Source organism: Choloepus didactylus, chromosome 2, assembly GCF_015220235.1.
Source record: "Choloepus didactylus isolate mChoDid1 chromosome 2, mChoDid1.pri, whole genome shotgun sequence".
NCBI classification, from domain to species: Eukaryota; Metazoa; Chordata; class Mammalia; order Pilosa; family Megalonychidae; genus Choloepus; species Choloepus didactylus.
In genome coordinates, this window is record NC_051308.1 from 236374222 (window position 1) to 236395307 (window position 21086).

Genomic DNA, 21086 nt, shown 5'->3' on the forward strand with positions numbered 1-21086 from the left:
TCCAAATTCCCACTCCAGTAGCCAGGACTATTTCCAAAGTCCAAGTCAGAGCCTGTCATCCCTCCACTCACAGCCCTCCAAAGGGCTTCTCTTCTCACTTGGAAGAGAATTCAAAGCCCCACCGTGGCCTGCACCCTCCTACCTTGGATCCCCCTTCGGCTCCCTCAGCTCTGCCACTTTGGCTTCCATGCAGCCCCGAAAACCCACCTCACGGCCTTTGCACATGCTGTTCCCCCTGCCTGGCATGCCCTTCCCCAGACACCTGCATCATCCCTTCCCTGCTTCACACAGGGCTCTGCTCAGATGTTGCCTTTTCAGAAAGTCCTTCCCCGGTCCCCACCTAAAAATGACTCCCCCACCCCCACCCCCCATCACCCTGTGCAGTCCCTTACAAAGTTTACTTTTCCTTCCGTACACTTTTGCACTCTGTATATTATTTGTTCATTTGTTTATCCCCGCCACCCCGCCACCCCCTCCACACACACACACATGCACTAAAGCAAACAAGAACAGAATGAATGTCTTCCCACAGCCTCCAACAAAACCTGGTGCACAATAACCACTCAATAAATACTTCTTGAATGAACGAGTAAAGAAATGAATGAATGAAGCAAGACGGGAGTGATGGAAGAGCTTGGCCTGGGAGTCCAGGTGCAACTGCTGCTTTCTGGTAGTGCGACCTGCGTGAGCTGCTTGGCCTCTGTGCCTCGTCCGTACCGGGACTTCCAATTCCCATCTCACAGGACCGTGATGCTGAGATGTGAGTGCTGACACACGCAGCACCTGAGGAGGGGGCTGTAATCCAGCTCCCCTCTCCCCTCCTCGACATCCCCACCCCAAGGTCCCCTGGTCTTCTCCACCTGGAGGGACTGGTGAGCAAGTGGCAGGTCCTGGCGCTGCAGCCTGTAACTCTGGCTTGAGTTTCTCCGCCCTGTGCTCTGCCAGGTGTGGTCCTGGGGCAGACGTGGAGGGAGGTGCAGCCCTCGGGCCAGTCTCCATGGCTGTTCATGAAAAGAAACATCAACCTGTGGGTTAATGGCTGGCAGTGAGATACTGTTCCCGACCTTTGTTCTGGAAGGTTTCCCCAGAAGTGGAAAGGCTCCAAGGAGTCCCTGGTGTTCGAGGGATGTGGTGAGGCCCCAGCCCCCAGTGATCCTCCCTGGCTTCTGAGCCGCTGCTGAACAGACACCTCTTGGCAGGTGGCGGTTTTAGGATTTGGTGGGGATGTGCTCCGACCTCAGGGAGGAGATGGAGGGGAACGTGCATGTTTCAGCGAGTGGAGAGGAAGAAATGCAGACCAACACCAAGACAGGTTCTAGGCCTGGGCTGGGGCAGAGAACAGAGCCCTTGTGTTTGTGAAGTAGGTGGTTTAAATTGCAAAAGTCCTGATGTTCATGGTGAGAAAATGCCCACGGCGCAGAAGGGCATAAAGTACACAGCGAGTATTCCCTTGCTCTGACCCCGCAGAGGTCTCTGCTCATTTCTACGTACTTGGAGAGAACACGGGGAGGTATTTCCCACCCCTCCCAAAGCCAACACTGGGACAATGTTGAGACCCAGCCTGAGAGGAGGGGAAGGAGACTACCCTGGGATTTAGGGAAATAGCCCTGCATCCTGCAAATGGGTCCTACATGCCTCTGTGTCCCAGGCCAGGGGCCAGGGGACATGGAGAGAGGACAGTGGGAAGCCAACTGGCCCTCAAAGGGTTGCTTTGCATGCAGAGGACCCAGACCCAGGAGCTGGTGAAATCACTGGGTGTGAATTGTGTGCTGCCCGGTGAGGACAAAGCACTGTCCAGCCCTGTTCTAGTTTGCTAATGCTGCCAGAATGCAAAACACCAGAGATGGATTGGCTTTTATAAAAAGGGGTTTATTTGGTTACACAGTTACACACTTAGTTAAGGCCATTAAGTGTCCAAGGTAACACATCAGCAACTGGGTACCTTCACTGGAGGATGGCCACTGGTGTCCAGAAAACCTCTGTTAGCTGGGAAGGCACGTGGCTGGCATCTGCTGCAAAGTTCTGGTTTCAAAATGGCTTTCTCCCAGGACGTTCCTCTCTAGGCTGCAGTTCCTCAAAAATGTCACTCTTAGTTGCACTTGGGGTATTTGTCCTCCTCAGCTTCTCCGGAGCAAGAGTTCTGCTTTCAACGGCCGTCTTCAAACTGTCTCTCATCTGTAGTTCCGGTGCTTTCTTCAAAGTGTCCCTCTTGGCTGTAGCAGCTTGCTCCTTCTGTCTCATCTTATATAGTGCTCCAGTAATTTAATTCCGACCCACCCTGAATGGGCGGGCCAACACCTTCATGGAAATTATCCAATCAGAGTCATCACCCACAGTTGGGTGGGGCACATCTCCATGGAAACACTCAAAAAATTACAATCTAATTAACACTGATAGGTCTGCCCACACAAGATTACATCAAAGATAATGGCATTTGGGGGACATAATACATTCAAACTGGCACAAGCCCCGACTGGCCCAGCTCACTGTGTCTGGGAAGACTCCTGAGCACATATCCGATGGCCTGCTGGACGAGTTTGATGAACCAATTAAGCCAATTAACCAGAACTTTCTTTTGTTCTTTTATTCACTCACTATTTATTGAGCACCTCCTCTATGCCAAGCACTGTCAAATTGTCCTGGCCGTGCTGATGGAGCATCTAGTGTGGGAATACGGACAGTGAGTGAATTAAAAAGTAGAGGAATTCTTTAAAGCATCAGGTGGTGATGAGTCTTCAGAAGTAAAAAAAAAAACAAAAAAAAACAGGGACAGAGTTGGGGAGCTAGGTCTGTGAGTTGGGGGGCATTTGAAGGCCTTTCAGAGACACTTGAGCAGAGCCTGTGAGAAGAGACAGTGCGAGGAGAGGGCTACCTGGGGGGAGAGGATGGAGATGACTCGTGCAAAGGCCCTGAGGTAGAAGTGGGTCTGGTGGTTTTGGAAGCAGGGTGGCCAGAGAGCTGAGGGCAGAGGGGCATGGGCAGATTGGGAAAGGCCCACAGTTGTAGTTAAGGCTTTAGATTCTCCTCTGAGTAAGATGGGGAGCTGTTGGGGGGTTTGAGCAGAGTGACGAGGTAGGATTACATTCTAGAAGGATCTCTTTGGCTACTGGGTTGAGAATAGACTGAGGCAGGGGTGACAGCTGTGGAGGTGGCGAGAAGTGGTTGATTCTGTATTTAAGAGGCCAGGCCCACTGGGTTCCTTGATGGATTGGGTACAGCATGAGAGAAAACAAAGTGAGGCCATGATGAGGTGCCAGGAGATAAAAGAGCTGGGTGTCTTAAAGTGCTGAGTAGCATGACGGGAGAGCTGGTGGCCTCCACTGCTTATTGGCCTGCACCCCCCAGCCAGTCCCTTGGCCTCTCGGCACCTCCGTAAAATGAGGGTCGTGATAACCACCTGCTTTGGGTTCCCAGGGCTGCCAAAACAGATCACCACAAATAAGGTCACATTCCCAGGTACTGGGGATTAGGACTTGGGCATGACTTTTGGGGGACCCAGCTCAACCCCCTGCACCACACCCTGAGCTGTTGTGAGCACTCCATCTAAAGCACTCAGGGCAGCACCAGCACATCACGAGAATCAAGAAATATTGGCTGTGGTGGCAGCAGCAGTGGTGATGGCCCACATGGAAAACCGACAGGCTCCTGCAACCCTCCCACTCCTTCGACCACCAGCCCTGGGCACTGTGCTGACCTGTGCTGGGGAGAGTGGCTCCCACCCTCACTTGGCCTCCCACCTTGACCTTTGAGATCCCAGCATCCCAGCAGCAGTGGAGGGCGGGGATCATCACTATTACCTCCCAATGAATCCATAAAGTCAGCAAGATTGTGCACTCAAGGAAGGCAGGGCGGCATCTTTTCTTCCTTTCCTGAGAGGTGGATGCCTTGCTGTCTTGTCATTGTCGTACGGCATGTGCTCAGTGATACCTGTGGAATGAACGGATGTGTTATTTCACAGCAATGTCCAGTGGCTATGGTCACAGGCTGGGAATCGGTCCACGTGGGCGAGAGTTCCTGCCCCAACTGCTTACCAGCTACATAACTTTGGGTAAATTGCATGTCCCCCTGTGCCTCTGTTTTCTTGTGTACACAGTGGGCGTGACACCTTCCCCCTAGAGCAGGTGTGAGGACTGCAAACGATGTCCTGGCAGGGGCCTGCATGGCACTGGCAGGTAGCAAGCGCTGCATGCATGTCGGTGTGTATAGTTTTTCCTGGTACTCACCAGGGGGACAGTTCCTAGCTGCACATCAGCCTGGGGGGCATGCTGTGGTCAGGGACTTGTGGGAGGACACTGCTGGCTGATCTAACTCAAGGAGCTTCCTTAACAGTCCTCTCCAACAGCTGAGCCCGTAGCCAGAACATTCTCAAAATGTTCACCAGGAAGGGAAGGATGCTTTTTGGCGTAGGCTTTTCACAGAGAGGACCTGTGGGTTTTGTCGCCTCTGGGACCAGTGGGGTCAGCCCTGTGACCCAGATAAAGAGCCCGAGGCCGCTCAAAGCCAAGGTGTGGGCTGGAGTGTGCAGAATCTGGAAACAGGGCTCCCAGGAGAAGAGGCGGAAGGGATTAGAAAGTCTAAAAGGAAATGTCACGAGGTGGATACACAGTCACTGATGGATTTTGAAGGCTTGTCCTCGGGAAGAATGCCTGGGGTGAGAGGCCTGTACTTGCAAAGGGTGAGAGCTAAAGGAATCCCATTTGGGTTCATTCCTAGGGGAAAAAAAAGACCTCTCTAACACTTCTGGAGAGGAAAGGGCTATAGGCGGAGAGCGGTGGCAGCCACACTGTTGTTTTGTTTTGTTTTTTTCAGCAACAGAATCTTTGTAGAAATGATGTGATGGAAAGTGAAAATGTCACTGCTCTAGTTGACCTGGGGTGCTGTCTGCCGAGACCCCCCCCCACCACCTGCTCCCCACAGCCCCTGAGGCACCTCCCTAGGACCCCCCAGGGCTCCCCAGAGTTCAGCTTGAAAACCCTTTCTCTGGAGATATCATCCTGAGGGATGCCCCGTGGCACACTCGGGACATGGACAGTTTTGACAGGCCAGGGGTGGGGACAAGGGAGGGTCCCCCAAGTCAGCGGGAAGGATGGGGACGGAGGCGTCCCTGTGACTCTAGGTTTCTGCCCCCATTGAGGCTGTGTCCCAAGGGTGGGTGGTATGAAAGTGAAAGGGGCAATGAGACATAGAGCCCCAGGTGGGGGTCTCTCCAGGCAGGCATCCCCCCAGTGACCCCAGTTTTGAGACAATAATAGCAGCAACTAATATTGATTGTGCACGTTTGTCCTCCCAACCACCGTTCCAAGTGGTGAGCTTCGATAACCTTAATTTATAGAGAGGATGAGTGGGTTTTCCAAGTTCATGTGACTCACAAGTGGAGATCAGATTTGAACTTACTTTTCTGGCTCTGGAGCCCATGTTCTGGGGGGTCTTTTGGTGGACTCGTAAGAAGAGGAAAGCTCAAGTTTTAACTTCTACTGCAAATGTATCTAGAGCTTTGAAGAGTGTGTGTGTCGTGCCTGTTTCAAATTTACCTGCTCCCCTGCCATGCTCATCCACTCCTCCATTCTGCTTCTCAGCCAGCTCCAGCCAGGTGTGTTAAGGGCGGAACTTTTGTTTGTGTGCTTGTTTCTCATCTGGCCACAAGGACGGCTTTGCCACCCTCTTGCTGGGGGGGAAGAGAGCAGAGGAGAGCGGGAAGTCCCCCACATGGCGACCCTCCCACCCCAGCCCCCTCCACACCCCGCTGTGGTTTGGGGTCTCTGTTGGGTATTTTCTTTCCCTCCAACTCCAAAATGCAGAGGCCTGTGGGACCTGCCCAGGGACGTGGCTCTTTCCGGGGCTGCCATTATAAACAGATGCTCCCCCTGGGACCTGCCTGGGACCACCCTTCTCACGTCGCTGGTGGCACTGCACTCCCCAGTTGAATTCCAGAAACAAAGGCCAAGTACAGGCATTGGCGGGAGCCCCTCAGGAGGGTGGAGAAGGGGCACTCACTCAGCGCCCTCAGCCAGCAGATTTTTCTAGGAGTCTTTTGGGGCCAGTTCCACATAGCAGTGGCAGTGGGCTCTTTTCTTCTGTGCCTGGTCCCATACTTGATGCTGAGATTACAGGATGAACTAGACTCCCCAGAAGACTTGTGAGGTTGTGGGGGAGGCAGGGGTGGTCGTCTGCGGCTAGCACACTCTCGTCCAGGCACTGGTGACGTTCGGACAAGGGCTAGTGTCGGTGGTCAAGAATATCATTTCCGAGTCACACTGCCCTGGGTCGAATCCATTGCTGCTGCTTGCGAGCTGTGTGGCCTCGGGCAGGTGGCTTTACCTGCCTGAGCCTCACCTGTAAAATGGGGAGAGTAACCGTACCCATGTTGTTGTGACCCACAAGTGCTCAATAGATGGCAGCCGTTGTGGATTGTTGTTGTTGTTGTAGGCCTAGAAAGCTTAAGAGCCGATGGGATGCCCAAGCAGGGGTTCTGTAGGAAGAATAGGAGTCCACGAGTAGTAGACTTGGCATTCAATACAGAAAAACAGCCTGTGCCAGGCATTAGGTAGCATGGCAGGGAATGCAGAATTGGGGGAGATTTATTGAGTCCCTGCTCTGGAAGGGACAGGGTGTAGACCCCAAATGGTCAGTGATAGCACACACTGGCCGAGTGCACTGAGTAATGAATGAGTGTAACCCAGGGACTTTCTGGAGCCCCAGAGGCCCCTCTCACTCGCTCACTCACTGTAGAGTGGGGAAAGGGATGCAAATAGATGGTGCCATCACAGAGGATGGGAGCCCCATGGGGCACTACCAGGGTCTGTGGAAACCTGGCTGGACCCACAGTGCTCCATCTGTTTGGGGGATGCTCTGTGGGGAGCTTTTATTCCACCTTCTTCTTTTTTTTAAGATCATAAATAATGGCCCTCATTCTTTAGAGACATTTTCCCCTAGATAGACAAGTGTAAAGAAGCAAATGACCGTCAGCTGTCATCCCACCCGCAGAGATAACCCCTGGCCCTATTTAGCCCATCTACTTCCACTATCCTTTACATTTTTAGAGTTGAGATTATCCCATGTGCATAATGATCTTTGCTTTTTTCCTTAAAATTGTATCCATGAACATTTTTCTTTGGCATGGAAACTTCGTCATTTTAATGAAGAGAGGATATCAAGAGTAGGCTGTGGTCTTCTCTGCTCTTCCCATGAGCTTATTCCTCACAAGACTCTCCCCAGATACTTGAAGAGAGGCGATGTGTCTCCTCTTGTCAGGAGAGTAAATGGTGGTGCCGGCACCAGCAGCCTGTGGAGCCAGACAGAAGCTCGGTTCCTGTCCCAGCCCTGTTGCTCCGCCGCTGTGTAACCTTGGGCAAGTTGCTCAGCCTCTCTGAGCTGTGGTTTTCTAATGGGCGTGAGTGTCCCAGTTTAAATGAGGCTCCCTGGGATAGATCATAAATAATCTTCTCTCGTTCCTTGTCTGTCTTTCCCCACTGGAACGTGTCCCCCCGAGGCAGGAGACATCTGTTTTGTTCTCCATGGGGTCCCCAGCACTGGGCACAGTGCCTGGCTCCAGGCGGGCCCTCCCTGCGGCCCTGGGGTTCTTGTGGACACTGAGCGAGAAAAACCATGAGACGTGCCTGGTGGGTGGGGAATGAAAACTGAGTGCTAGGAAGCAAGGACTTGAGGACCAGAATATCCCATCGTGCCTGGGGGTGCAGGGGCTGCATCTGCGTGGACAGAGCTGAGTGGGAGAGGTCACCAGCTCTGGGTTCGAATCCTGCCTCCACCACCCTCTGTGATGTGATTTGGGCAAGTGACTTGACTCCTGTGAGCCACAGTTTCCCGGGCAATTAAAAGTGGATGATGATAATCCTCAGCGTTGAGGGCCACTGGGGGACTTAGTCTCGCCGTAGCTGCTGCGAGGGCAGCTCTTGGGGAGAGAGGTAGGAACCGAGCCTTTGGCAGCCGGGGAGGCCCTGGCCGAGCAGGGCAGGTGTGGGATGGCCGCGCCTTGGAAGCTAAAGGAGAGGGCAGGGGCCAGAAGCCAACCATTTGCCGCTGAGGGATGGGGAGCTCAAGAGGTGTCAATCCACCCGGAGCCCTTATTTTATAAACCAGCTTAAGAGTAAATCCCTGGGCCACTGGCCTCCCCAGCTGCTCCCTGTCCTGTCATTAATTAAGGGGCAGCTTTAGGTTCCAGGGCTGTGAACCGACACCCTCCCCCAGCTCCTCACCCTGCGCCCCTCCCAGAGCCTCTCGCCTGCCCAGTCCTCGCCCCCTTTCTGGCACTGGGTGGGACTTTTGTCCTGTCAGCCGTCTGGGTCACTCCTGGGTCTCTCTGGGCAGGGTCCACCTAGGCGGGCTTGCTGGGTTGTCTACCCCAGGGTTCTGGTCAGCAACTCGGGGTTCCCCCCAGGGGTCCAGACTGGAGGAGAAGAAGGCAGGAAGGGACAGTGGCCAGAGGACCTGCCCAGAAAGGGTCCCATTTCCCTCCACCCAGCTCTCCCCTCTAACCACCCAGCCACAGGAGCGGGAGCTGGCACCCAGGGCCACGCCAGGGTCATGCCATCCCCGGGGCCACCAGTCACCAGCAAGGCGCCACGGCTTCCTAAGATGGAACGTTCCCAGCTCCAGCTCAGCTCCCCAGGGCCCTCTGAGCACTGAGCCAAGGACCTGAGCAAACACAGCAGTGCACGGGCCTGCACATGCTCCCAGACACGCACAGAGAGGCACGCTCAGAGAGAGCACACTTGCAGGGACACACTCATTGAGAGAGACACCCTTGCAGAGATGCACACTCCATGGCACACTCAGTAGCATTCCCGCAGACACACTACGGAAATATACACACACATGCATACAGAGACGCACGCGTGCACACTTACCAGGATGCACGCAGAAAGACGTGCTCACTGAGATGCGGGCACAGGCTCTCGGCAGCCCGACCCCTCGCCCCTCCCCACCTGGGGAGCACTGACCCCCAGCCTGGGCCCTCCCATCGCAGCTCGGGGTGGTGTGTGGCTCCGGGGGAGCACAGGTCTCGCTGGTATTTAGTCTGAGATTTGTGTCTTGAAGGATCTGGGGCCCTAAGTGGCTCAGTCGAGTGGGTGGGATGGCCGCTCAGCCTTAGAGAGAGACCCTGAAATTTCATTCATTCCTTCAGTAAACACATGGCATGAGGGCACTGGGATACAAAAATCATCAAGACAGAACTGGGGTCCTCAGGGGCTCCCCAGCCCAGGGCTGGTGAGATGGACAGAAAGGCAAACACATCACAGTGCCTGGGCAGGGTGGGGGCTCTGAAGGTGGAGCGGGAGGAGGCCACTGCCCAGCCCTCCACAGCGTCCTCAGCAGACCCTCTCAAGGAAATAGTGCAGCCTTGGGCCCTGCCTGTCCCCGCCGAGGGAAGACACTGGGGCACAAGCCCCAGGGCAGGAAACGCCTTTCATTTCCTCTCCCTTCCCCAGTCTCCCATTTCCCTCTCCGGGGCTTTTCCGGCCAGATAGACTTTGTTGGTCTCCCCATTTCCCTGATTGCAAGTCTCCCGATCAGGCCTTGGGGAGCTGCCCCCCTCACCCTACCTGAGAACCAAGGCGGGGCGGGCAGAGTCAATTAACTCAGGCCCTGGGTACCCTTTTTGATGGGACCCCATGAATGCCCTATTTGTGTTGAAAGACCACCCCCGGGTTCCGGAATAGCAGTCTCCCCATCTGAGCCGCCTCTCCAGACCCCTCTGAGGGTGAGCAGTTGTCCTGCCAGGCATCTGGACCCAAGTGCCTTCCAACAAGCCACCCCCCTCCCCCTGCCAGCGCTTTAAGCTTCCTCTTTGCTGACTTGCCCAGAAATTCTGTCTTCAGAATCACTTAATCTTTACCTCAGCCAGAACCTAGAGAACTGTGCTAGCTCCATGGCCCTGTTTCCCATGTGAGCTGGAAGCACCAGAGTAAAGCCAGGGATTATCTCCACCTCAGACTGATATACTCAGAAACTGGATGCATGGATTGATGGGTGGGTGGGTAGATGGAGAGCTGGCTGGATGGATGGGGTGGGTGGGTGGAAGGAAGGGATAGATGGACGGACAGGTAGAGAGATGGACAGATGAATGAATGGGGTGGGTAGGTGGATGAGAAGAAGGGGTGGATGGATGGACAGGTGGACAGACGGATGGACAGATGGATGGATGGATGGGGTGACAAGGGAGGATAGAAGGAAGCCTGGATGACAGTGACCCCAAGTCAAGGGTGGGGAACTAGCGGAATGGAAGATGCCCGCACCAGAGGGCCTTACTGGAACAGATGTTTGTCTCTTTTCCTCTCCATGAGCTGAATCTCCCTAGCCTCACCTGGAGGAACACATTCTAAGTCTGGTTTTAGGTCAACAGATAAGATTCTGTCCCTTGGAGCCTGTCTCATTTCCATTCAGTTGTCGTTGATGGACTTTTGAGGTCATGGGGGGCAACTGGTAGAATCCTCCCTTCTGAAACTTGACCTGTATTTGGAGACCCCAACTAGAATAAAATAAAGTGGTTGGACTAGACAGTTTTCACACTGGGCTTTCCCAGAGATGTTTCAGGGGTTGAGAGAACATTTTAGTTTTATTTTCTTTTTAAAAATATTTAAAAAACCAATGAAAAATCAAATCCATTGGAGACAACCAGCACTTTTGTGTATCTAGCAGCTAAGCCTATTTGTGCCCCCCACCTCTCTCTCTCTCTCTCTCTCTCTCTCTCTCTCTCTCTTTCTCACAGAGTTGGTCTTAGAGAAAGTCCATATTTGAGCAACAAAAGAGGTTCTCTGGAGGTGACTCCTAGGCATAATTATAGGTGGACTTAGCCTCCCCTTTACAACCATAAGTTATCTGAGCAAGTCTCAATGTTGAGGGCTTGACTTATAAAGTAGGGGGCTCCTAAGTTCACATAGCATATGTTATGTCCATGATAATCCACCCATATCTCACATTATCATCACTTAGCTGTACAATTCTCATCACTCTCCATTTTAAACAATTCTTATGACCCAAAGCACCTCATAGCTCCTGTCAGCCCTTAATTATTTGTCCCTTGGTATTTGTGTGGTACTAGTATGATATTCCTATTAATTATAGTCCCTGTATGCAATATGTAGATTTTTCCCACATACCCTTCTGTTGTCAACTCCCTGTGCTGATGTCATAGCTTAGATGTATATCATGCAAGCACTAATATATTTGTGGTGCTGATCTGTAAGAAACATGCCTTTAAACAACCCCTTTCAATCCTATTTGCCTTCAATACAGCTCTGATACTTATAATCCCATTAACAAACTATTATGCCGTCTTTTTTTTTTTATTAAATTCAGTTTTATTGAAATACATTCACACATCATACAATCATCCATGGTATACAATCCACTGTCCACAGTATGATAACATAGTTATGCATTCATGACCACAATCTATCTCTGAACATTTTCCTTACGTCAGAAAGAACCAGAACAAGAATAAAAAATAAAAGTGAAAAAAGAACATCCAAATCATCCCCCCCATCCCACCCCATTTGTCCTTTAGTTTTATCCCCATTTTTCTACTCATCCATACACTAGATAAAGGGGGTGTGATCCACAAGGTCTTCACAATCACACTGTCACCGCTTGTAATTTACATTATTATATAATTGTCTTCTGGAGTCCAGACTGCTGGGTTGGAGTTTGGTAGTTTCAGGTATTTACTTCTAGCTATTCCAATACATTAAAGCCTAAGAGGTGTTATCTATATAGTGCACAAGAATGTCCACCAGAATTGTGCCCTCTTGAATGAACATTCTGAGATTTCAAGATAAACTGTTACCATTACCTTATCTGTGTGACTTTTCTTTATACTAGGGAACAAAGCAAAATCCAGATATCAGTTGGAATCTTTGGCTCATATGATTGGAGCTGCCATCTGTAACCCCCAATTTAAAATGTTTGCACCCCCCTAAATGGCCCTTTTGCTCTCCTTAGTTGCTTTTATAGTAAGAAAATACTATGGAGTTGGACATGTACATTTGTTCTAACAAAACACTCATTTTACTGGTCTCACACATTGGAATTTCCATCTTGGGTTTAATTTTTTAAGGGGGGAATATCATTTTTTTTTTTTTTTAAAGAAAAGAAACAAAAATAGAAATCCATTGGACTAATCCCAGGGAGCCTTTTAAGCTCTTACTTTCTCTGTGTCTATCCGCAGCCGCGTCTACCCCTCGGCTGTCCCTCTCTGTGCTGAGAAAGCTGATTCCTAGTTAAGGTTGTCAGTTCCCCCTCCATCACATCAGCTTCTTTTGCCACCTGAGGCCCCTGTGACCAACATCACATGGTGGGGAGGCGTGTCATTCTCCTGGAGGTCGAGGTTGGGAATTAGCCGGGTTTCCCTTCGGAGCCTTTTATGGACCGGCCCTTCATTAATTTGTCCAAACACTTTGCAGATCCATTTATTGGCCCTGCCAGGGTCGCCTCCTGGTGCAGTGAGTCCCACGTTTATTACCTGCCCTGGGAGGCAGTGCTGTCTTCTCGGAGGGAACCTGGCTTCCAGCCCTCGCTTCAGAGGGGGACCACAGCTGGGTGGAAAGCCCCATGTAGCATCCCTGAGCCACCCCCTGGAGCCTCCCAGTCTGTCCTAACGGCCCGCTGTTAATAACCTGGCACTAGACCTAGTTGGTGAGAAGGCCAGAGAATTCATAAATGAGAAGATTCTGGAAGATTGTAAAGAGAAGGCTCTGCTATTGCTTCTAACCACTAAGATAACGGGAACTGGACTGGCAGGAAGCATCCTGTTGGAAGGAACATGTAAGAATTGTAATTAACACATCAGCTGACTGTTCAACAAGGGGCTTAGAAACTGTTTGTTCACTGAAGAGGCCGTGGCCTTCTGAAAAATCAGAGTGCTGATTTGCCTTGCCTACTCTCTTTGGATGGACTTGGGGAGGCTAATCCTTGGACAAAGTACTTATGATACTGAATTTTTAATGGTGATGGTTGTATCACAGAGGTTTCCCTAATGACCACCTTTCCTGAGCCATTATTCTCTCCTTTCCAGATCGTTCTCTGGGGCCGGACAGAGAAATGCCTGAAGGAGACGACAGAGGAGATTCGGCAGATGGGCACAGAGTGCCACTACTTCATCTGTGACGTGGGCAACCGGGAGGAGGTGTACCAGACAGCCAAAGCTGTCCGGGAGAAGGTAGGTGGCCGGGGTGGCCTGTCCACAGCTCGGCTAGACGCAGGATAGCACCAGGCAGAACATTCTCATGTGACCTGGGAAAGAGCTTTGCTTGTCGAGGGTGGCTGCACAGCCTCTCCCGTGAAGCTGGCTTGGGCTGCGTGCAAGTGCATGCGTGTTTTTGTGTGTGCATGTGTGGGTGCATGTGTGTGCTTCCAGGGAAGTGGGTAGTGGTGTAGGTTGATCTTTTGATTACTTACCATAGTCATCTCCTGTCCTTCCCTTGGAAGTACAGGCCTTGTGGGTTTCTCTCCTTGACCCTGGGGGCAAATGTACCATTGCCCTGTGGGAGAAACCCCCTTCTGACTTGAGCCATCAGTTCAGACTGAATGTATCAATGAGCCACAAGGAAGCAAAACCCACCGTTTTAAGTATCTGGCACATGGTAAATGATTTTATGTAACAATATTTAATCGTTTTTATGCGCCAGCAACCTCAATTTATTGTAAATGTGTTATGTGACAGGTGTGTTATGGGCCACAAATCACTGCCTATCCTTAGACCCACCCTGGTTATTAGCACCATTTACAAATCAAAACTGATGCTCCGAGAGGTGAGGTGGCTTCCAAAGGCCCCCCAGCCGGGGCTTGTTGGGGCCAGGCCCCCTGACTGTGCCTTCAGGCTGTTGGGGGGGGGGTGCCCTGACAGCCCGCGGCTGCCCCTCGCCCGCAGGTGGGCGACATCACCATCCTGGTGAACAACGCCGCCGTGGTCCACGGGAAGAGTCTGATGGACAGCGACGATGACGCCCTCCTCAAGTCCCAGCACATCAACACCCTGGGCCAGTTCTGGGTAAGGCCATCCTGTGCCAGAGCCTCCCTGGGTGTGACAATGGCACTTTCCTGCCAGGGCCCAGCTGGCTCCAGAGAACCTGGGAGGGCTGGGGGAGTTGGGGAAGGCTCGCCGGAGCTGGGGATCGTGCCAGTGAGGAGGCCCGAGGACGAGGTGGGCAGACGAGGAAGGACCAGCCCCAGGATGCATCCATTCTCTCTGGCATGTGCAGCCCAGTCCCCTGCCGCGGGGAGCCCTTCGCCCCCGCTCCCCCCACGGAGTCTCCATCTCTGCAGGAGTTGCGTGTGTCCAGGGCGGGTCTGTTCTCTCTGGGAAAGGGGCAGAAGGGCTGTCGGAGCGGCTGCTCCATGCTGATCCCCCCGTCTACCCTCAGACCACCAAGGCCTTCCTGCCACGCATGCTGGAGCTGCAGAACGGCCACATTGTGTGCCTCAACTCCGTGCTGGCGCTGTCCGCCATCCCCGGGGCCATCGACTACTGCACGTCCAAGGCCTCGGCCTTCGCCTTCATGGAGAGCCTGACGCTGGGGCTGCTGGACTGTCCGGGCGTCAGTGCCACCACCGTGCTGCCCTTCCACACCAGCACCGAGATGTTCCAGGGCATGCGCATCAGGTCAGTGAGGGGGACGGGCCCCTCCTCTGCCTGCCCCGGGTCGGGACCCACCAGCTGGTGAGACCGTCGGAGAGGCTGAGGCTCAGAGACAGCTTTGTGACCTTGTCCCTGGCTCTCCATCTACAAGACGGTAGGATATAGAAGTGGCTTAGGCTCCTGCTTCTTAACACCAGTGCTACTTGCATTCCCTGGATTACTACCCAACAGTCAAAGGCGCACAAACCATAGATACGTGGGCAGCAGGGAGAAATCTAAAAACACTTACATTGAGTGAAAGAAACCAGAGATACGAGAGTCCATTCTGCATGATTCCGTTTACATTTATAGAAAGTTCTAGAACAGACAAAACTGGGCTCTAGTGATCGAAAGCATAACAGGGGTGGGATGTTGCCTGGGAGGGGACACAAGAGACCTTTCTAGGCTTTTAGAAATGTTCTCTATTTTTGACCTGGGTGATGATTACATAGGTAAGAATTAATCAAGCTATGCACTTAAGATTTATACCTCTTGTTGTATGCAAAGTATCAGCTCAATTTAAAGAAATATGGAGTCCTAACCGCCCCACCCTGCTGGATCAATCAAATCAGTATCTCTTAGGTGCCGCCAGGAATGGGGACCACTGATTCAGAACAGGTGCTTTGAGGCCAGGTACCCAGAGTGAAGACTCACTCTTGTACCTGGTATCGTGTGACTTTGGGTCTGATTAGTTACCGGTTTAGCCTCAGTTGCTTATCTGTGAATGGGATGATATAGCATGCCTACATCAGAGGGCCCTGTGATAAGAATAAAATGGGAGCATTTTGCATAGTATTTGATACGTAGTCAGTGCCTAATAAATGGTGCTATAATTACTTGCAGTCATGAAGGGGCAGACAGTTGTAGAGAAATGAAAATGGGGAATTGTCCAGAAATGATTTTTCCTTGGTTTTTGCATTGCAACATACGATGAGCTGACAACAGTTTTGCCTTCTGCATTATATGCTTCAGTTTCTTCTGCCAAAAACAAGGATGAGAAGAGCGTGCGCTTAGAAAGGTGACAGGGGCAGTTCAGTGAGATGGTTCAGGGAAGGTGTGAAGCATCATGTATGGCCTGTGGTAACTGCCCAGGACATGAGTCTTTCTTATGAAGAGGGCTGGGGTGCTTTTGGTGGCTGAGAATCCCACTTCATCTGCCCTTCCATTGTGAGACTTCAGTCTTGTACTGTTAGAACTCTGAGCTTTACTTTACTCATCTGTCAAAGGGTGGATATGATATTTATGCCATAGGATTATTGGGAGAAGTAGAAAGAATATATGTAAGGCATCTAGTGCGAAGCCCAGGACACAATAGATGTCCAATAAACAGCTGCGCTTACTATTTTTACTACCAATAAACAACTGCATAAATGCAGACATTATGAATTTTCCTAGCACACCATTTCTTTCAGACTTTGTCACAGAGGCATTTATTCCTACCCAGTTGATATACAAATTGTCATAAATTCTGAATTTCAAGGAGGCTGAATTAATGACTATTCATGGCACATGTTGGTTTTTATCCCCATGATAATTTGGTTTGGTTTCTTTCCATCTAGAGATACAGGAGGTGCTCAATAAATGCACATTGGTTGGAAGTGCCTCAGAGGCAAGCCACAGTTTTAATGGGGCTCCCTGAGCATGGAAGTGGGCAGAGACCCACACATACGCCACTCTCAGGTGTCTGTTCACCTCCCAGCCTTGGTCTCCGTCATCTTAGGAGGAAACGCAGGGCTTCCCGAGCAAGTGATTTTCCCAAAGTAGTTTGGAGGGTGAGTCCAGACTGCCTGGGGTCAAATCCCAGCTCTGTGTGACCCAGGCAAGTTACTTAACTTTTCTGTGTCTTGGTTTTGTCATCAATGAAAAGGACCTCATGAGGACTTGGTGATGTCGTCTGGCGGGTTAGATGAGCTCCTATGGAGCTGACTCCCCTTGCTTGGCCAGTAGTAAGCTCTCAGTGAAGGTTAGTTACCCGTGCTTGTGCAGGGCAACCCCGGAGGACTTGGCAAGGATGGTAGTAAAAGGATGATCTGTGTTTAACCAATTCCTACTTCCTGGAAAAAAAAAAAAGAATGGAATAAAAGCATCATTTCCTCCCCAATCATGCTTAGCAGCTGCCTGGGGTTAGAGGTGGGAGCAGATGTTTAGGATGAAATTGATGGCTCCCCACAAGAGCTGCCAAGCAGGGAAGTGCCTGTGTTTGCCAATCACTATTTCTTGAGCTGCTTCTGTGTTTCAGTCACACGACCAGGCACTATACAAACGCTGCTGCAAGTCCACGAGAGAGTGGTTATCCCCATTTCACAGATGAGAGAACTGAGCTCAGAGAAGTGAAGTCACCTGGTCCAGGCCACAGAGCTAGGCACTGGCTGAGCAGATGTTTCCATGAGTTGGTGCTGCCTTCTTGGGAGTGAATAGTCTGTGGGTTCTCCATGTCCCCCTCCCACCCAGCGCAGAGGGAAAAAGCTGTCAGATTCTCCTGTCAGGGTCTCTTGTCCTGGACCCCCAAGCCCGGGAACCTTGGAATATCACCCTGTTTTCCCTTCCCTCGAGCAGCAGGGCTGGACAAAGGTGGAGGCCGCTGCGTCCAGGCCATTTGTCGTGCCTGTGGGATCCCGGTATCGGCAAGCTGCCCCCATACCTCCGCTTCCACAGCACCCAGGCAGCCGGCCTTCCTGGGCCACTGGGCTCTGGGCACCTTAAAAGCACCGTCATGACAGCAGAGGACGTGCAGGGCAGGGCGGGGTCTTTTCTGAGATCTTGGGCCCTCTTTGGCCGAGCCCATCTGAGGCACCCAGGTTGCCCAGGGTTGATGTCAGACCCTGTGACTCATTGCCCTTAATCCTTCTGGTTCCAGAGCAGATGGTAAGCCCTTTGTGGGACCGGGGTTGGAGCTAGCAGCCTCAGCCCTGCACTGAGAGGAGGTGCAGGAAAAGCCCGGGGCGAGGACAGTGGGCAGAACACTGGCCTGGGACTCACGCAGGCCTGGTTTGAATACCTAGTGCCCCACTGACTCGGCCTCCTTACCTGAAAATTGGACAGGGTGATGCAGATGGAGCACTACACAGTCCTCGCCCCGAGGGAGCTCTGGAAAGGGGCTTCCTACTTCACCCCGTTATCCACCTTGTAGGGGCTGCAGGTCAGACACCTCCACATAGGCACAAGAAGCCCTGATGTTCGCTTGTTCATTCATTCATTCATATATCAAAGCCATGGAAAACACTGTAAATATTTGAATGAACGAATGAATGAATCAACCAACCAATCAACGAGTGGGCGAATGAGCAGGCTGGGCGGGGCCAGGTCTTCCCGGCAAAGCTCTGGCCTCTAGATAGGATGAGCAGGACACATTTGGGGTGCAGCAAACCCTTCAGCATTCATCCATTCAGCAAGTATTTATTGACCACATACTGTGTGCCGACACTCTGCTGGATGCCGGGGACACAACAGGGAGGGAAAGCAACCAGGTGGAATTTAGTCTGTTGGGGAGGTTCGGCCTGTTAATAAGGAAGCAAACAGGCTGGGCTACTCTAGAGGTGGCATCTATGGCCAAGATCAGAGGCCCCTTTGGGTGGTCGGGGCTGAGACACCCCCAGAGGAGGACCCAGAAGGAGTCCAGGAGAAAGGGACAGCAGGTGAGCATAATGTGGCAAGAACAGAAAGATGGGGCAGTCTTGTTGGAGCAGAGTGAGCAGGGAAGAGAGCGAGTTGGATGGACAGGCCTTGTGGGGCTGGAGAGAGCAAAGGACAGCGTCTGGTTTAAGCCCAGTGCGCTGGGAGGCCCTGGGGGTTGGAGCAGGGCAGCCATGTGCTCTGATTGGCATTGCTCACAAGGGGGTAACAGGGCGTATTCCACACAGTCTCTGGAGCAGGAGAGTTCTCACCAAGGGGTTGACCCAGACACATCAGCCATGGAAGGTTTTGCTACAGAAGTTCTTCCTTCTCTGAGAAACGCACTTATCTCCTCCTCCGTTCAGGTTTCCCAACCTCTTCCCCCCGCTGAAGCCGGAGACGGTGGCCCGGAGGACGGTGGAAGCTGTGCAGCTCAATCAGGCCCTCCTCTTGCTGCCGTGGACAATGCACGCCCTCGTTATCTTGAAAAGGTACGGGGCTGGGGGAGAAAGCACCGTGTCCAACTCAGCTACCATTTGCCCTTCTCCCCAGGGATCCTGGAGGGGCAGAGGCAGCAGGCAGGAGGAAATGCACAGGGGATCGATTAGTCATGTCTGCTCAGGGCATGGAAATGGGGAGCAGTGACGTGTCTGCCATGGATTTACTAGCCCTGCTAGAGGCAGTGGTTCTCAAACTTTCTGGTCTCAGGACCCCTTTGCCACCTTTAAAACTGATTGAGGAACCCAAAGAGCTTTGCCTGTGTGAGTTGTATCTATCATTATTGACTGTATTAGGTGTTAAAACTGAGAAAACTACAAAATTTATACATTTATTTACACTAAAATATTTATTTATTCATTCATTTAAAAATAGCAATAACAAACCCATTAAATGTTATCATAAATGTTATATTTTGTGAAAAATAATTCTATTTTCCAAAACGAATTGAACTTGGTGAGAACAGTGGCATTGTTTCACATTTTGCCAATCTCTTTGTCGTCCAGATTCTGATATCTGCTTCTGATTTTAATCTATTGTGATGTCATACCTCATGTATTGTCTGGAAAACTCCATTGTACACACATGAGAAAATGAGCATGAAAAAGGAGAATAGTGTCTTACTGTTATTATAAAAATAGTTTGGGCCTCGCAGATCGCTGAAGGGGTCCCAGGCACCCCCAGGGGTTCCTGGACCACACTTTGAGAATCAATGTTGTAGGGCCAGGAAGACGTAGCCCCAGCCCTCAGATGATTTCCTCACCTGGGGAAGACAGGGCTCTTGATACCAAAGGCTAAGTTTTCACCTGCACTCAGCCAGGGCAGACTTCCCTGGGATGTGGGCTTTATGGAGCCAGTCCTTCTGCAGAACTTGCTGGGCAGCAAACTGTTCCCACTCCAGTTCTAGCCTAAAGGGGCCATTCCAGGCACCTCGGCACAGTCTCTGTGGGCCTCTTAGGACAACAGGGAGAGCTCCATCCTGGAGCCAGGGAGTGACCTGGGACTCAGGGCTCCTCTGGGCTTCCCAAACCGTGGCTGACTGAAGCAACTGAGTGCCCGGTCGACCCCTGCTTCGATCTGACGTTAGCTCCCAGGAAGCCCAGTTCCCCTCTGGCTGTCATGAACACAGAGACCCCCCCCCACCAGGGAGCTGTCCCAGCAGCAGGCACTGGAAATCCTGAGATACCTTTGGGCCCTAAAATGCTAAGAATGTGGCTTTGAAAGTTTGTTCGCTGCTGCCACCCTTTACCTTGTAAAAGCACTTACTTGAAAGCCCGGCCCCATGGAGAGGTGGGGGGCAGCTGGGAGAAGAGTGGACTGCACTGACCATGTCCCCCCCTGCTCCCCCAGCATACTTCCACAGGCTGCACTTGAGGAGATCTACAAATTCTCAGGAACCTACACCTGCATGAACACTTTCAAAGGACGGGCATAGAGGCAGAACGCAGAGATGTTCTCAAGGAGCCACAGAGCCTGGGGTGGCCACGGCACCTGGGCACACACCCACGGGCCTGTCCCTTGGCGCCCTTCCGCCGGGGGAGCAGGACTGCTCCTGTCCAGGGGGAGGATCTATCTGCACCTCCCAGGCCAGCCCCAGGACCTTTGCACAGGACTGATGGGCATAACTGACCCCCATGGGGAGGCAAGAAACCAGCCAGCAGCTGCCTTGACATTTCTAATTCTGTAGAATTTATTGTTAAATTGCTTATCAAGTCTAACCAGCCTCAGCAGTGTGCATAGACTATTTCTGGGAGGGGCTGTCCCAGATGCCCTTCCTTCCCCTCCACAATCCACTCACCCTAAGCTTGCACAAACTGGTTGAACGGCAGGAATGGAAAATAAAGAGAGATGGCTTTTGCGAGTTCCTTTGTTGAAATCCCTGACCCTTGATCCCTGGTGGGCACTGGGGAGGGAGCCAGTCTTAGACACAACCCCATCCTTGGAGAGATAATTGGTCTGCCCAGGGTCCCCAGCTGTCAGGAGCAAAGTAGGCAGGAAGGGGGAAGAGGTCAGAAGAGGATTTGGAACCAGGCCTGGGTCAGAGGGTGGTGCCAGCTCTGCCAGGCCCCTGGAAGCAGTCTTGGGGGTGGCCCACTTTGCCTGGCCACCTTGCGTCTCTGGTGTGACCGTCATGAAGTAACCTGCAGAGAGCTGGCCACGGTCAGAGCTGCCCCTTCCCTTGGCAGAGCAGAGCCTGTCTTTGTGGAGCACCCACTGGTCTACCCAGCATGTGCTGGGGTCTGAGAGGGGAACGTTGCTGAGAAGCCAAAACTGGAGACCACCAGGATGCCAAGATGCCGAAAATCTCCCAAGAGAGGATCGAGTCACCGAAAACACTTGGTGA

General features: G+C 52.0%; 1 protein-coding gene across 4 annotated transcripts in view; it reads left to right on the forward strand.

Moving 5' to 3' along the window:
- The window catches only part of DHRS3 (dehydrogenase/reductase 3), a 39521-nt gene extending 18918 nt beyond the window's left edge, over positions 1 to 20603 (forward strand). For 3 of the 4 annotated variants that reach the window (XM_037828495.1, XM_037828493.1, XM_037828492.1), the window contains exons 2-6: positions 13031 to 13174; positions 13886 to 14005; positions 14379 to 14617; positions 18610 to 18735; positions 20093 to 20603. In XM_037828495.1, the coding sequence (XP_037684423.1) occupies positions 13091 to 13174; positions 13886 to 14005; positions 14379 to 14617; positions 18610 to 18735; positions 20093 to 20177 (654 nt within the window). In that variant the 5' untranslated portion in view covers positions 13031 to 13090 and the 3' untranslated portion in view covers positions 20178 to 20603. Of the gene's footprint in view, positions 1 to 12129; positions 12781 to 13030; positions 13175 to 13885; positions 14006 to 14378; positions 14618 to 18609; positions 18736 to 20092 lie in introns of those variants that run through there. The other variant, XM_037828494.1, reaches the window with a different exon arrangement.
- The last annotated feature ends 483 nt before the right edge of the window (positions 20604 to 21086 follow it).